Source organism: Parambassis ranga, chromosome 9 (assembly GCF_900634625.1).
Source record: "Parambassis ranga chromosome 9, fParRan2.1, whole genome shotgun sequence".
NCBI lineage: Eukaryota > Metazoa > Chordata > Actinopteri > Ambassidae > Parambassis > Parambassis ranga.
Window position 1 is genome coordinate 14,628,310 of NC_041030.1, and position 14,120 is coordinate 14,642,429.

At 45.0% G+C, this 14,120-nt stretch overlaps 1 protein-coding gene across 1 annotated transcript in view; it reads left to right on the forward strand.

Moving 5' to 3' along the window:
• The first annotated feature begins 2,814 nt into the window (after positions 1-2,814).
• LOC114440819 (zinc finger SWIM domain-containing protein 6-like) overlaps positions 2,815-14,120 on the forward strand; it is a 38,207-nt gene continuing 26,901 nt past the window's right edge. Inside the window, exon 1 of the mRNA XM_028413347.1 lies at positions 2,815-3,247. Within this exon, the coding sequence (XP_028269148.1) occupies positions 2,815-3,247 (433 nt within the window). The remainder of the gene's footprint in view (positions 3,248-14,120) is intronic.

Genomic DNA, 14,120 nt, shown 5'->3' on the forward strand with positions numbered 1-14,120 from the left:
ATATTTACTTTTCTCTCACTCACTTGGCAACGTTCATAAATTATCTCAAAGCGGATTTCTTAACTGAGAGTATCTTCACTCCTACGCTGAAGAAACAGCTGCTGTACATAAGTCAATTGGTTGCCAAGTGAAACTGAATACACATTTAACCTTACATTATAAGCCAAAACACGTGTTTGTGTGTATTTCCAGCTGTTCTGCTGGAAATATAATGCTTAGTTTGTAAAATATAGTGTGACCTAATTTTAAAGATTTAATAATATGTATTGTATCAGTCCCATGGGAGTGTTTTCCCCGCTTAATATCTTGATAGCTACCGTTTACTACTGTGACCTGAACGCAACAAACGTTCTCATGATTGTGTGACGTGTCGCAGAGGCGAAGGGAAATGTAGTCCGTGAACCTAACAAAATATAACTTATAGCCCCTAAAAGTACTGAAAATGGATCTTAGAGAAAATATACCATATACTGGTTAGCAATGTTAACCAGTGACAGCAGTTAATGGCAGTAAACACAGAGAAAGCAAACATGCCTCTATATGTGTCCTTATCAACATTCTTTGTTCTTTACTTAACTTTAAGAACATGACCTTGGGGCATACCGTTTAAAATGTAGTTATGAGTTTTCAATTTAATGTGAAGGTGTAAAAGTTATAGCATACATTTTAATGATGTTATGTTATTTATATAATTTTCATTTTTTGTTTTTCTTTTTGACCTTTGACCAGAACATTGTTTGTCTTGTCTGTTCACAAATTCTGTTTCATTCAAAGGCAATCAACTGACAAGAATCTGATGCTTTAGATAATGCTTGAAACTGCACGTTCTGAAGGAAAAAGCTAGTAATTAAAGCAATAACTGTGGTTAAAGAAAAAAGCATGGCCCCACAGGCCTTCTGAGAAAGATGACTAACATAACAAAGGAGGACCTGCTGGCTTTGTGAACTTCCTGTGGGGAAGTATTGAAACCAAATCAGGTTAGGCCACATCTGCTCTGTCCATACAGCATGGATCACTTTCAGAGCAGTTCAAAGGCCAGCCTTTTAGACCTAACTCACAGAGGAAGGAGAGGGGCAGCTGGGAACACATGCAGCGGACAGACACTCAGCCGACACACACTCTGCTTTACTAGCATAGTTTTGGCCAAGTTTTATAGACAATTTAGAAAACATTCGCAGCCTAGTGGCTTTTTTTTTGTAATTATTAGCTTCTGCTATGTCTCATCAGGCGGGGTTAGCATCCGGGGGGTGGGAAATGCAACCACACCTAAGCCCCGATGAGCATTACTCTTGCAGAAGTGGGCCCCCTTTTCATGACACAGCAATGGAACTAACATCAGGCTGACAACAGACAGGGAGGGAGGGAGCCCATAAAAGGATTGAACCAATTTATAGTTAACTAGCTCCACTAGTTTTTCAGTCAAGAAAAAAAATAACTTTGGGTCTGGCCAGACCTTGAGGAATTCCCAGCATCCTTTGTTGGAAGTTGACAGACTCAACCAGTGGAGTGAGTAATGAACATAATACATAATGAGACACAGAACGCTTTAAGGGGTAGTCTAGCAATCAAAAGCTGCACTTTTATAATAACTGGGTAGAGTCAATATTATATATATTATTATAATAATATAGAAGTCATGTTGTCTTTTGGGGACCATGCAGTGTCACTGTCACCTTTGTAGGCCCTAAAGGTTCTTCCTTCATTTTCTATAACTTACTCATTTGAATTATAGTTTAGAGATATGCATAATTAAGGGTGTGGTCACTTTGGAGTGATGGATGCTGTGGTTTTAGCAACCAGGCTTCAATCAGCCACCTCAAGCTCCACTCACACTCCACCTTTTTGCCCATCTTTGGACTGACTATAGGACCCATGCAGGCACTCATCAGGAAACAGGCAAGGGACATCACAAAGAGTTGATCCATCTTTATGCACACAATGGTCGAACTACAAGAATTTAAACTGAATTCACACACCTTTCAATCACCCTTGTCTGTGTTTCTGTTAAATATTAAGCTGCTTACAGCGCTTTTTTCCAGACTTCCACAGAAGTATTTTCATAGGCTGAGTACTCAAAAGGTGATTATAGCCCCCTCCATGTGTAAAGTCTGCACTCCCTTTAAAATAAAGACACAGAGAAAGAGTGAGTGAGAGCGAGCATGTCTTTCAGGGTGTGTTTGATTAATTGTGCATAGGCTGTACAGAACGCCAAACAGCCGATGACTGATGTGACTACAGAGGACAAGCATGTCCAGCTTCATATCTTTATGTTCCTCCTCCCACGGTCTTTCTGTCTCTGACAGCTGAGAGTCCTTTTGGACTAAAGCCTCAAAAACAACCATCAAGTTGTTATTGAAGGAGCTACAGCCCGGGGTGGTAGCTCAGGCTCCAAATGAAAAAACTCAGCTTTCTTGCCCCCTTTTACCCCTGTGGGAAACTGCGAGGCCGCCCCTGGATTAAGTCCCCGCCTTTAAACTCAAATAAGAAGGAAACTTCAAAGGCCGTCGGCCGCCGGGGCTCCGCCCTCGTGCTCCCGGACGGCTTCACAAAGGATTTGCCGACGTTCGGGAATTCCGCCTCCAGTTCCTTTTATAGCGCCACTCGTGCGCTGGCAGCGCTCCAGGATCCCGCCCATCCTGGTTACTTTGACAACACAAAGGACTTCACGGAACTCGCATGCGCCGCCTACCTTTCCAAATAAGGACAGTCTCTCCATGTACGGCAAACAATCGGTGCGAGATTGCCCTTTTCTCTTCCTTATCCCGTTTATATGATCGGAGAGGAACTGCGCTTCAGGTTGGAAGCGGTGCGATCATGGCCGAGCGAGTCCAGCAGCCCCCAGCCAAGCGGCTCTGCTGCCGGCCCGGCTACAACCCGGCATGCAGGCAGGGGCAGCGGGCTGGAGGAGTCCTGTGTGGCGGTGCGGGGTCCGCTCCGGGAGGGTCGGGAAATGGAAAAACGCACAACCCCGAGTCGTTGCTCGACATCGCGGCACGTAGAGTCGCGGAGAAGTGGCCGTTCCAAAGGGTGGAGGAGCGGTTCGAGAGGATCCCGGAGCCCGTCCAGCGAAGGATCGTATACTGGTCATTCCCGAGAAGCGAAAAGGAGATCTGTATGTATTCCTCCTTCAACGCCGGAGGAGAGGAAAGTGGAACTAGCGGGGACAATAATGACGAGACCCAGCTGCCTTTCCTACGGGGTGTCACTCTGCTAGAGGGTGGCTGGGTGGACAACGTATTGCAAGTCGGTGAGTGGACTAATAACGTTACAAAACGCAAGAAAAGAACGTGTAATGAACAAAAACATCTAACTCTCACTGTTTTGCCTTTTGCGTGGAACCATGCCAGACTTTTAAAGGGCTCGTATTCGCCTCCCATAGCCTGTCTATAATAAACAATGCAGGGTATTTCCACACCAGTCTACCCTATAGCTGTGTGAGAATAGCCTATTTTCAGATAAGCCCGTAATAGTAGCCCACTTCTCCTTGTTTTTACCCACTGAGCTGCGCGCATTGAATGGCCCACAGCCATCCCAATTGGAAGCTTAGCACTTTGTTCCTATTTTTGTGTCTTTCCAGCTCTCCATGCCCCCACCAATGGGTACGCAGACAAAAGCCCCCTATATCTTTTCACCGCTGGCTAAATAGACGATATTTAGAAAGGGTGGGAGGGACGGTGATTTAAAGCCACAGTGCTTCTGTTTTGTTTGCCAAACACCTTTGTGAGGCAGACTGAAGCTTTTTCTGTTGCCTTACCAATAATCACTAATGCACCTGGCAAAGGAAAAGATGTATTCCCCCCCCTCAGCTGCATTATTGGTAGTAAAGCGTGGAGTAAACAGAGGAGCTGTAGGCTCATCTATCCCTCTGCCTGCTTGCTTGCTTGCCTGCCTTTCTGGCTGCTTTGCTGGCTTTGCCAGAGCCACAATATTTCACTGCATTCGTCAGTGCAATAGACTCAGCTGTCAATCCGACTCCCCACCCTTGGAAACGGTTCAGGATTCTAATCCCATTACCCTCCCCAGTTCATCTGAATCTTAATGCATTCTGCAAACAAGATTTTATGCATGATCTTCTTCCTCCTCCCTCCCTCCTTCACCCTCTCACCCACACTCTCTTTCCCTTGTTCCCTCTTCCTCTCTTACTTCTTGGCTTACTATCCCTCCAAAGAATCTGTGTGGAGATGGCTTCAGCCCTTGTGGGCTCAGAGAATGTGCAGTGCACAATAGTAGCCATGGAGCAGGCAGACAGGCAGGCAGCTCTCCCTCCCTCTCTGGCCTGTTTACCAGATTCCCCAGCATTAGGCTCATTTATGTGCTCACTCTTCTGGGGCTTGAGGAAGCTAAACACTCTGCTCGGGGTAGAATAAAAAGTGTGGGGAGATATATATATATATGTGTGTGTGTCTGCTTTGGAAAATGGTCAGAAATGGTGACAAAGAGGGTAACGGGGTCATTTTCTGTGGCCATATATGCGTCTGCGTGAAAGAGTATGTGTGTCAGTGTGTATGTGTGGGGGGGTTTGATAAATACAGAGGGGGATTGTACACGCGTCTGTGTGTGTCATCGTCTGCATGCGCTGTCAGTCTCATCCTGCATGCTCACAGAGAGTGAAGAATGACAGGCGAGTACACAGCAGGAGGAGGGCATGTTATGCTGATTGCAATTTTCGCCCCAGAATTTTTTTTTTTAGCTGGGGAAAGATAAAGCCAAGGAAGAGAAATGATAAATAAAAGATGCAATCTACTCCAGGGGACAGGCAGCCACTGGAGGATGAGGGCTTAAAAGCAGGGCAGCATGGGAGGGGGCTGTCAACCACATCACACACCACATGTATTGGCCCATCAAACACATACAGTGGGTCTGGCCTGAAAAGAAAAAAAAGTGCAGGGTGGTTATGAGGGTGTGTGTGCACACAAGCAAGCATGCATGCATTGCTTTGTGTGGCTTGTTTGTGTGTGTGTGTGTGTATGCTGTCAGTGGGATGGGATTCAGTGTTGATGATGAAAGACAGTAGAGCGATAGAATAGATGCGGAGGTTATTGTGTATGGGGGGGGAAGCTAATATACTTGAATGGATCTGCTGTCGCTGTATTCCTCTCCTTCCCCTCCCACCACCACCTCCTCCTCCCTCTCTCCCAAGTGAGCAGCTATAAAACTCTCCATATTTACTCCCCTAAGGCCAACTACCAGCCCCCAGTCTCCTGTGATTATTTATCTTTTTCTCAAAGACATTAATCACACACTTTTTCCTTTTTTCCTCTCCATCTCTTTCCATACATCAGTGCTATGGAGGGAACGAAAAAGGGGGACGGCGTTTAAGGAGAAGAGCAATAGATCGGGTGATATCAAGAAAAAGAGGGGAAGCCTAGAGGGAAAATGTGGGTGGAAAATGCAAAAGAGGAAAGAGGCATTGAAATGGTGATTGCTAGAGAAGGGGGATGTATGAAAGTAAAGAATGAAGCAAAGAAAAAAGGAGAGAGTGAGATGGATGGGTTGTTCTCTCTCCCATGCGAGCTCATCTGTTCCAATGCCAGCCTTCAAGATAAATATTCATATATGAATGCAAGTGTTATCTAGCAGTCCAGTGCTCCTCACTTATAGCAGCGTTGTAACCAGCCCAGCTTCGTCCCCTCTTGCACTCTTTCTACTGTCGACTGACTGATGAATTTGTCAGCCGCCGGCCAGGCAATGGAACACATACCTAACCTCGCAACCTGTATGAAAAGCCTCTGTGTGTAATAATACATTAAAAACTGCAAATGAATAAAATTAAATATGCATGTAGCTTTGGAGAGCAGTCCCCTAACGGCTGCTGTCTGTCATAAAAAATTACATTGTCAAGAGCTGATCAAAGAAATATCAGTAAATCTCAGTGGTGTGCCAAGTTTCACTTTTCTTTAGCATGTCAATCAGACCGTGCAGTGTGTTAACTGAGCATCATTTACAAGTATAGAAAACTTCCAGACCTGCCTGTTCTGATCACAGCATCTGTTCTCCGGTCCCCTTGTGTAATTTAGACTCGGCAGCTCATCATGCTGAAAGGAAGGCTAGTATTATGGTGCCCCGTCCTCTAATTATAGAATTCTAATCCTATGGCTCTAACATGGCATGACAAAGCATGTTTGCACTTCATTACCCTCCTTCCTCTTTTAGTCCTCCAGTCTGGGTCAAGTTCAACCCCTCTTCTGACATTTATTCATAACATGTACTGTCCTGCTCCTCCTCCCTTTGACCCCACATCCCCATATTTCACCCCCACCCCCTCCTGTCTACCTCCAGGGCTTTGTGCTAGAAGGTTAAAAAAAACACCCACCACCACCACTTCTTACACCACCTCACTCTTTACTATCCTGTTACCCTAAGCCCCATGTCCCCAAGGAGTGACATACTGATGCCTGGCATATGTCGCTCTCCGCAATGTCATTAGCATAGGCTACGTTCTACAGCCTATTTATCCAGCTCTCCTTGTTAGGCTAATTTTTCACATGAAACTACATGTCATTTTATCATGCTGCTGCCCCAAATCTGAGTGATGAGGTGGCCACTTTGAGGCTGCTTTAAATGCAACTAGAATGAACGTAGATATGCATATGCTGTAGACCATTGTGCTGTACTTTCCATTGTGGTGTTGTTGGACTAGATACACAATATTTTTGCCTTTCTCTACCTAAAATATCACTGAATATCAATGGCAGTCATGCCTGTTTGAGTGTGAATGTCATCCTCCTCTACTCCACCTATTTCAGAGACAAATTGGTGTGTGTGTGTGCACGCTTATGTGTTTGTGTGTGCATATGTGTGACTTTTGCTTCTGCATGCTCATAACTCAGGTTAATTTGTTCACGCTCTGGAGAATCTTAATTAGGTTTCTGCGTCATCTACTCTCTCACCCTCTTTTTATCAGGATGTCAATGAAACGGTGAAATCAAAACCGTGCGGGTGGTTCCCTGTTTTTTTTTAAGCTGATCTTTTTTTGTAACATAGATTGAGAAAATAATTATACAGGCTCTTCATAGTATTGCTTTGCATTTTGAAGAAGCACACATTGGTTGTGTTAGCAGAGAAGCTGTACATGTCATATATTATGAACTTATACCGCATACTGTATGTGTTTAGCATTGAAGCGGAACTGTGGCAATATTGGACATTATTTTACAACAATGCAGCACAGAGGCAACACCAACAAAACAAAGGGACTTATAACAAAGAATATTTGCACACACTCCTTGGTTATTGTTTGTGCGACAAAGCAGTAAGCCAAATGCAAAGGAAAAAATCTGTGCCACTTATAAAAGTGAAGTGGCACTGTGCTCGTTTGCCTGAGAACACACTCATGCACACATGTGCATATTTTTTTCCTCTGCACCTTTTTGAATTCACAAGGCCTTTCAAAGGCCTTCTTGAGGACCCACGTCAACATTTCAAGCATTTTGTCCATGAAGGTGCAGAATTTAAGATGCCAAATGTGAATCTTGCATGAGCATGTTGTCTGCAAGACGCTATCAGGCTGAGCTGAGACTTTGGTGGCTGTGGGCTTATTCTTTCTGTTTGTGTGTGGGCTGTTTCTTTTTATGTGGGTGGATCTGGTTTTATTTTCCTGTTAGGTTAGAGAGTTCCTTTATGTTTTTACAATGCCCGTCGAGAATGAGCCCACATGCCTACCACCAGAGACGGAGAGACATAACGCTTTCAAATATGCTGGGAAACCAATGTGTTGCAAAGAGGATCAAGTTTGACTTAGGACTTAGGAAAATACTGGCACAATACAGCTCATAGCTTTAAAAAATATTTACCACAAATGTTTCATGTTATTGGTGTTCTTTAAGAGGAATCTGTGAAAGTAAAGATTAAAGTCAGGTGATCAGGTGTGGCCTACGGACCAAGCTCCAAGGTGACTGTTGATGGAGCAATGATCCTGGATCCAGTGCCTCAAGTCTACCCCAAGGCATGTGACTAACCCTGGGCTTGTATCGTCATGGAAACATGGCTGAGCCTAGAGCTAGTGTAAACATCTGGCTGTCCAAGAGGGAGAGCAAGGGGGGCAGCAACTGCATCCATGTGAAGAGACATGGAGTCTTTAGAGACGCTGTTCTCTCTCTCTCTCTCTCTCTCTCTCTGGCTGTGTGTATCAGAGGGTCTGGGAGAAGCAGATTCCAGGCCTTTGTCCCATTATGTTGGCTGAATGGAAAGAAGATAGGATACCTTTCAGCTGTTGTGTAATGGAAACACGTTAGCTCTTGGTCACTCTTTGTGTGAGAGTGTTTCCGTGCATGAAAACGTGGCTGTGCGAATGTTTTTGGACAAACTATTGTGTTTTGTACATCTTATAATAATTACTGTTTAGCATCACAGTGGTTTACTATGTAAAATTTATTCTGTCTTTGTATTATCTGGAGGTACGAAGTATCCAGGAAGTGTTTCAGTTACTTAATTTTTCTGTTTATTCTCAGTCTTGGGTAAGAGTTGCCTAAGTATCATAGTAAATCTTAAATGTGCTAACATGATAATTGCTTTCATTCTGCTCATAATGGTTTTCAGTTCAAGCTCAGAAAGAGCAAGCCCAGTTTTCACTCTGGGTGGCCCACTCAAGGATGGAAGCCATAAAGCAAACTCTTGACAATGCCATGTTGCACTCATTGACAGATAGATGGCCACTTGAGCTTGCTGTGTTGTGTGTCAGCACTTTCCACTAGGTCCTAATGTCTCACAGCCCCATCTCCAACTCTTACCACCCTGATACATAATAAGATCGGCCTTGAGATATATTATTGCCATCAAAGACCATTACATCCTGTAGAAAGCCATGTTTTGTCTTTCATGCTTCCAGTCCTGATGTACAATCAAACCCTTTTCTCTGAAATTAGTGCTTTCTTGCCCTTTTTCCTGTTGCCGCTCAACACGTTTGTCTTACTGAGTTGGATGTCTGATGAAAAACTGATTTAATATACAGGAGAAAGCAGTGTGGAGGCCACAGACTATGGTTTTGGTCTTTGATGCCAGTGTTTGAAAACTCAGTGTTGTATGGAGATAGATGGAATTTGTAGCCGAGATGGCGAAAGTCACAAGAATTACTGACAGGGAAGCACTGGAAAAAGAGGTGAAAAAAATTAGCTCACCCACCTAGACATTGTGTTTACATTGTTACTGGATGCAGTTATAGCTGATACATACTGTCTGGCCACTTTTAAACAGGGCCTACTTTTAAACAGTCCCTCCATCTCAGGCTAGGACAAACGCCTGTGTTCCTTATTTTCAGTCCTCCTACCTGATTGAAGCCAGCCTCTGTTCCAGTCCCATTCCTGTTCCCAGACAGAACTGTTTCCTCCCTGCTTCTCTTAAATCACTGTTCCTGCTTCTAGCCCTTGCCACAGTGCCAGGCCTATCACCACATGGCCAAAGACCTCACTTCAAAATTACCCTGCATGCTAATACCGGCACATTTCAGACACACTCAGTGTACAAGATCAGCGTGTGTTGGCCCCTGTTAAAATAACCCAGCTAAAGTAATAAAGTTTCAGCATGAGCTCTGCAACGTCTGCCCCATTCCCTGTTCCAGCTTGACTTGTCTCCTGTCCCAGACTGTGGCTACCGGGTGTGCGTCAGCACAGTTCCTCGGCTGGCTGACTCTGTCTAGGAATCCAGTCCTGCTTCCACAGAGCTCCTGCCCCTCTTTTCTCCATCAGTGCAGGGAAGGAAGCACAGGGAGCAGGCGATAGAAAGGCTACTAAATCCACAATGACAAGGCCCTATTAAAAGACGTTTTTTCTATTTCATTTAATGACTTTTATTACCAGCCGCCCTTCTCTCTTCGATTTGGCAATAATAACAACAGGGGAATGCAGCACTCAGCGTTCTCCTATCTGATTCTCCCTTCACTTTTTTTTAATGAATTCCTCTTTGCACCAATGGGCTGCTGAAATAAGCACAAAGCAGTTCAAGCCTCTGCTCACTGCAGTGGAAGGTTCACTGTATGAATATTATGTTAGGATGTGTGAAATATATATATATATATACAAATATATATATATGAACACATGTTAATACCTACACACATGCTCCTGTTGTTGCCATAAAAACAGTCTCTCTCAGTTTGGTTAACAGCTGTTATTTCCCCCCAAAGCCAAACAGCTTTGAATCAGCCCAAAGGCTGTGTGTGCATGCATATGATCACTTTATACATTGCTGAGACTGTTCCTAAATAAGGAATATTGTTCTTTCTTCTAAGACAAAGTTTGACTAATCAAGTTTGACTTACTGTCAAGCTGCTTTCTGGACAAACACATGCTCCTGCAAATGCTTGCACGTCTTTTTAAGTACAGGTAGATTCTTTCAGCTTGTTTTGTGTATGTGTGTGTGAATATAAGTGTGTGTTTCATTATGCGTGTTAATGGCTTGGTGAGTGTGTTTATAGCTGAATGTGTCAGGCTGAATAAAGGTGAGGCATGTTAATGATAAGAGGGTGGATGACATTCCCGTCTGTCATCATTCTCACCCCATCTCATTCCCACTCTTGCACGCACACATACACAAACACATGCTTTAGGACACACACAAACTTGCCTCACAGGGCTGGGGCGCCAGTGACTAGGCGCCTTAGAATAAACAACAGCAGCAGAGGATGAGGGTTTACCTGCCACTGACCCCTGATGCACACACACAAAATGACAGAGGTGTTCACTCATTGACTGGTCCCTCCCCCATCATTGAACTGGCCCAATGTTGACCTCTTTACTTGACCCATTGGGATTTACTAAAGTCAAAGGTCAATCTGGTCAGACTGTCCCTCCGGTGGCTGATTGCTCTACTTGAAAGACAAGCCCATGCTCACATTACTGTTTTCCAATAAATAACACCTGACCAAAGGAAAGGATTTCCTGCTTGACTGAATACGTGCATGTGTCTTTTGCACGTCCCAATAAGCAATTGCTCACCTTAAAGCTCGGTCCAAGAGGGGACAAAGAATATACCCAGAATGAAGGGGAGGGAGGGGGGGTTACCCATACTCTCTTCTAGCCTGGCAGGCTTAAGTGCTGTGTGAGCTATGTAGGAGGAGGAGGAGGTCCTGCAAGGTGCCTCTGGCTGTGCCGGGTCCAACGATGCCGAGGCTGTGTGGCATGTGAGACATGCATTCACTGCTCTACGTCAGAGCAGGGCTGAATAGAGCTAGAAAGTCTCTCCAGGCATGAGAGACAAACAAAGAAAGAGAGAGATTCAAGGGGAAGAAGAGGGAGGCTTTCAACAATTTAGTTGCCTTTCTAAAGAGTTTTGTCTAGAAGAAGTTATTTCTTTTCCTTCTTGCTCATTTCCTTGCTTGTTTTTTCCCCAGCCTGCCCTTTATCTTATTGTGTTGTATTGTCTTCCTGCTCCACTCCTAATCACTCCATACCTTCCTTGTGTTTATAAGCTCTTTGTTTCTCTTCTTCTCAGTTTTCCAGTTTCATTTCCAAGCTGGGCAATTGAAACCATTATTGTATTTACACTGCCCCTATCTAGATACAGTATGTTTCCATAGTGCTCCCTCTGTCTGAACTCCCCAAAGAAGGCCAGCTGTCAAGCTAAACCTCTCCTCTCTGTGCTGTACTCAATGCTAGCAGCCTGCACCAAAACCTCTGGGGCAGTCGTTTCTACATTTAGAAGCTCCCTGTTCACCATGTTCTAGAATTATAAGGTAAATAGAGAGGACTTGTCCACTTTTCTGAAATTTTTATATGATCCTTTATCTTATGCTTCGTAGATTTGTAGGTGTCATCGTTGTGGGAGTATGTGAATATTTCAATTTTTATTGCACACTGGACTGTGTTTGACTACAGTGGGTTTGAATTCCATTTGTATTTTGGGAAAACCTTCACAGAAAAAATGGCCATTTTTTATCATTAGAGGCTGTAATGAAAATTACCACCATAAATCAGGCTGTGTGCTCACTGAACAATACAGGGCTTGTGTGCAGGTGAACCACAGATCTACCAGTGTTGTTGTATGGCATTGTTGTTGATGACTCTGCTGCAACCATGTCTATCTGCTTTCACACCCAAACCAGACTATCCGTCTGCCTGGCTGTCTGGCTAGCTGTTAGCTGGCTAGCTGTCCCTCCTGGGTGGCTACATCACTTCACCCTATACCCCCCCTCACAGCCAGTGACAGCCCAGCCCAGGGAGATATGGGTAATGGTCCTTTCTGATGTACACCCTGACTCAATTGAACTGGATGGTAGACACACGCCTAAAATAACAAAAGGAGAGGGAGAGAAATAGAGGGGGTGGAGAGGGAGGGGGTGGAAGGAGCGAAGCGATCGATAAAGCAGGGACACATTGCCTAATAAAGATTTATTCCTTTTTTCCCCTCGCCATCCGCCTTGGCAGGGCAGAGAGGGGGAGGAGAGAATGTGATTAGTGGACTTCTTCTCCCAGGGTGCCTCTGATAGCATGTGTGTACGCGTGCGTGCCAGTATGTTTGCCCCAATGCGTGTGTATGTGTGTATTTTTGCATCTCGTGTGTTTATCGCATGTGTCTGTTTCTCTCCCAAGAGCAAAGAGGGTTAAAAACAGTCTCTGTCGTTTGTTCTGCCAGCAGTGGCACTAGCAGCTGCAGCTGTGTCCCTGCCTCTCTCTCTCTTCCTGTCAGCTAATATTTAGTTAATCTTTGGTCTGGGACCTACGGGACTGGCCGGAGCTCCTGGTGCCCCATCCATCTCGCACTGATCTATATTCCGCGCTGGATCCCTGTGCCATTAACCACTACCAAGGGGAGGAGAGAAGGGGATGGAGCGTCACAGAGGTAGAACGAAGAGGAAAGCGCAGATGGGTGGAGGTAGAGCCACAGAGAGACAAGAGAGTGATGGAAAGGAAGTAGTAGAGGGAGGAGGAGGAGGAGGAGGGGGGGGGTGCTGTCTACCATCTCAACACTAAATGAGAGGAAGAGGGAGGAGAGGAGGTGGGTCAGCTATTCTAGCTATGGCAGAAATGTCTCCCCCTAATTTTGAGGAAAAGCCTCATCAGAAAATGCAGTGCAGGAAATGTGCACAGGGATGTATTTACTTGTCTCATTTTGTTTCCTTTGGAAGCACAACAATGTTTATTCTGTCTTCGTATTTCCTGCCTTATTAGATGCTGTCCTGATCAAGTCTTTTTTTGGTAGAGGAGCAGGTGGAATCGATTCAATCCAGCGATAAACAACAGAGAGGTTATAACAAGGAGATTTAAAAGGTTGAGCAGGAAAAAAAGGTGGTGTAGGCGGAAAAGAAGAGGTGGAGGTGTGGGAGTGAGTGATCCATATGCAGTGAGTGGGCCACTTCATTGATATGCAATGTGTAGTTATGAAGGGGTCCACCTGCAAAGTGCTGAGTCACTCACTATGGCACAGACTAAATGCTTTTATCCCAGACGCCTGGTCCATCTGAATGGAATATAATGGGCCATAAAGTGCTTTGCTAGCAGCGGCTGCTTGCCCCATGGCAAACCCTCACCCCTTACGGTCTCACACCCTACTCCAAATCTCATTTTGCCACTTTTATGAAAACAAAGTGTGTACGCGCTCTGCTTTAATTACTTTGTTTTTTTTCTTTCTGTCATTCTTTCCTTGTTGTTCCTTCTGCAGTTCCTCTCAGGCAGCTACAGAGAGCTCTCTCTTCTCTTTTCAGCCCTTCTGTCTACACTCCCTGCGTATCTTTCCCCTCCAGTTATGTGTGATCCCACTGCTGCTTCTGCTGCTGCTGTGCATGTGTGTGTGGGGCACCTGTTTGAGATCTTGGTGTGTGTTTAGGGTCATGCCTGCAGGTCGTGCGTAATGAATAGCAGGGCTGTTAGTGAAGCACAACTGGTTGAGAAGGAGGTAGCCAGAGAATAGCTCACCAGTGATGGAAGGAGGGGAGGGAGGAGGCGGATGGACGAATGGATAAAGAGAGGGAGGAGAGGAATGAGGGAGCAGGAGGACCAGTAAGGGAGGAAGGGAAGGGTGGTTGCGAAGCCAGTGAGCCTTAACCACCTTCTGTCAGTCTGTCTGCTCTCAGTGCTGTTTTCTCTCTCATAGGAATCTAATGGCTTTTCCACTGTCCTCTTTCCAAACCTCCACCACCACCCTCTCTCCATTCTCTCTCTCTTGTCTCCTCTCCCTCTATCGCTGTG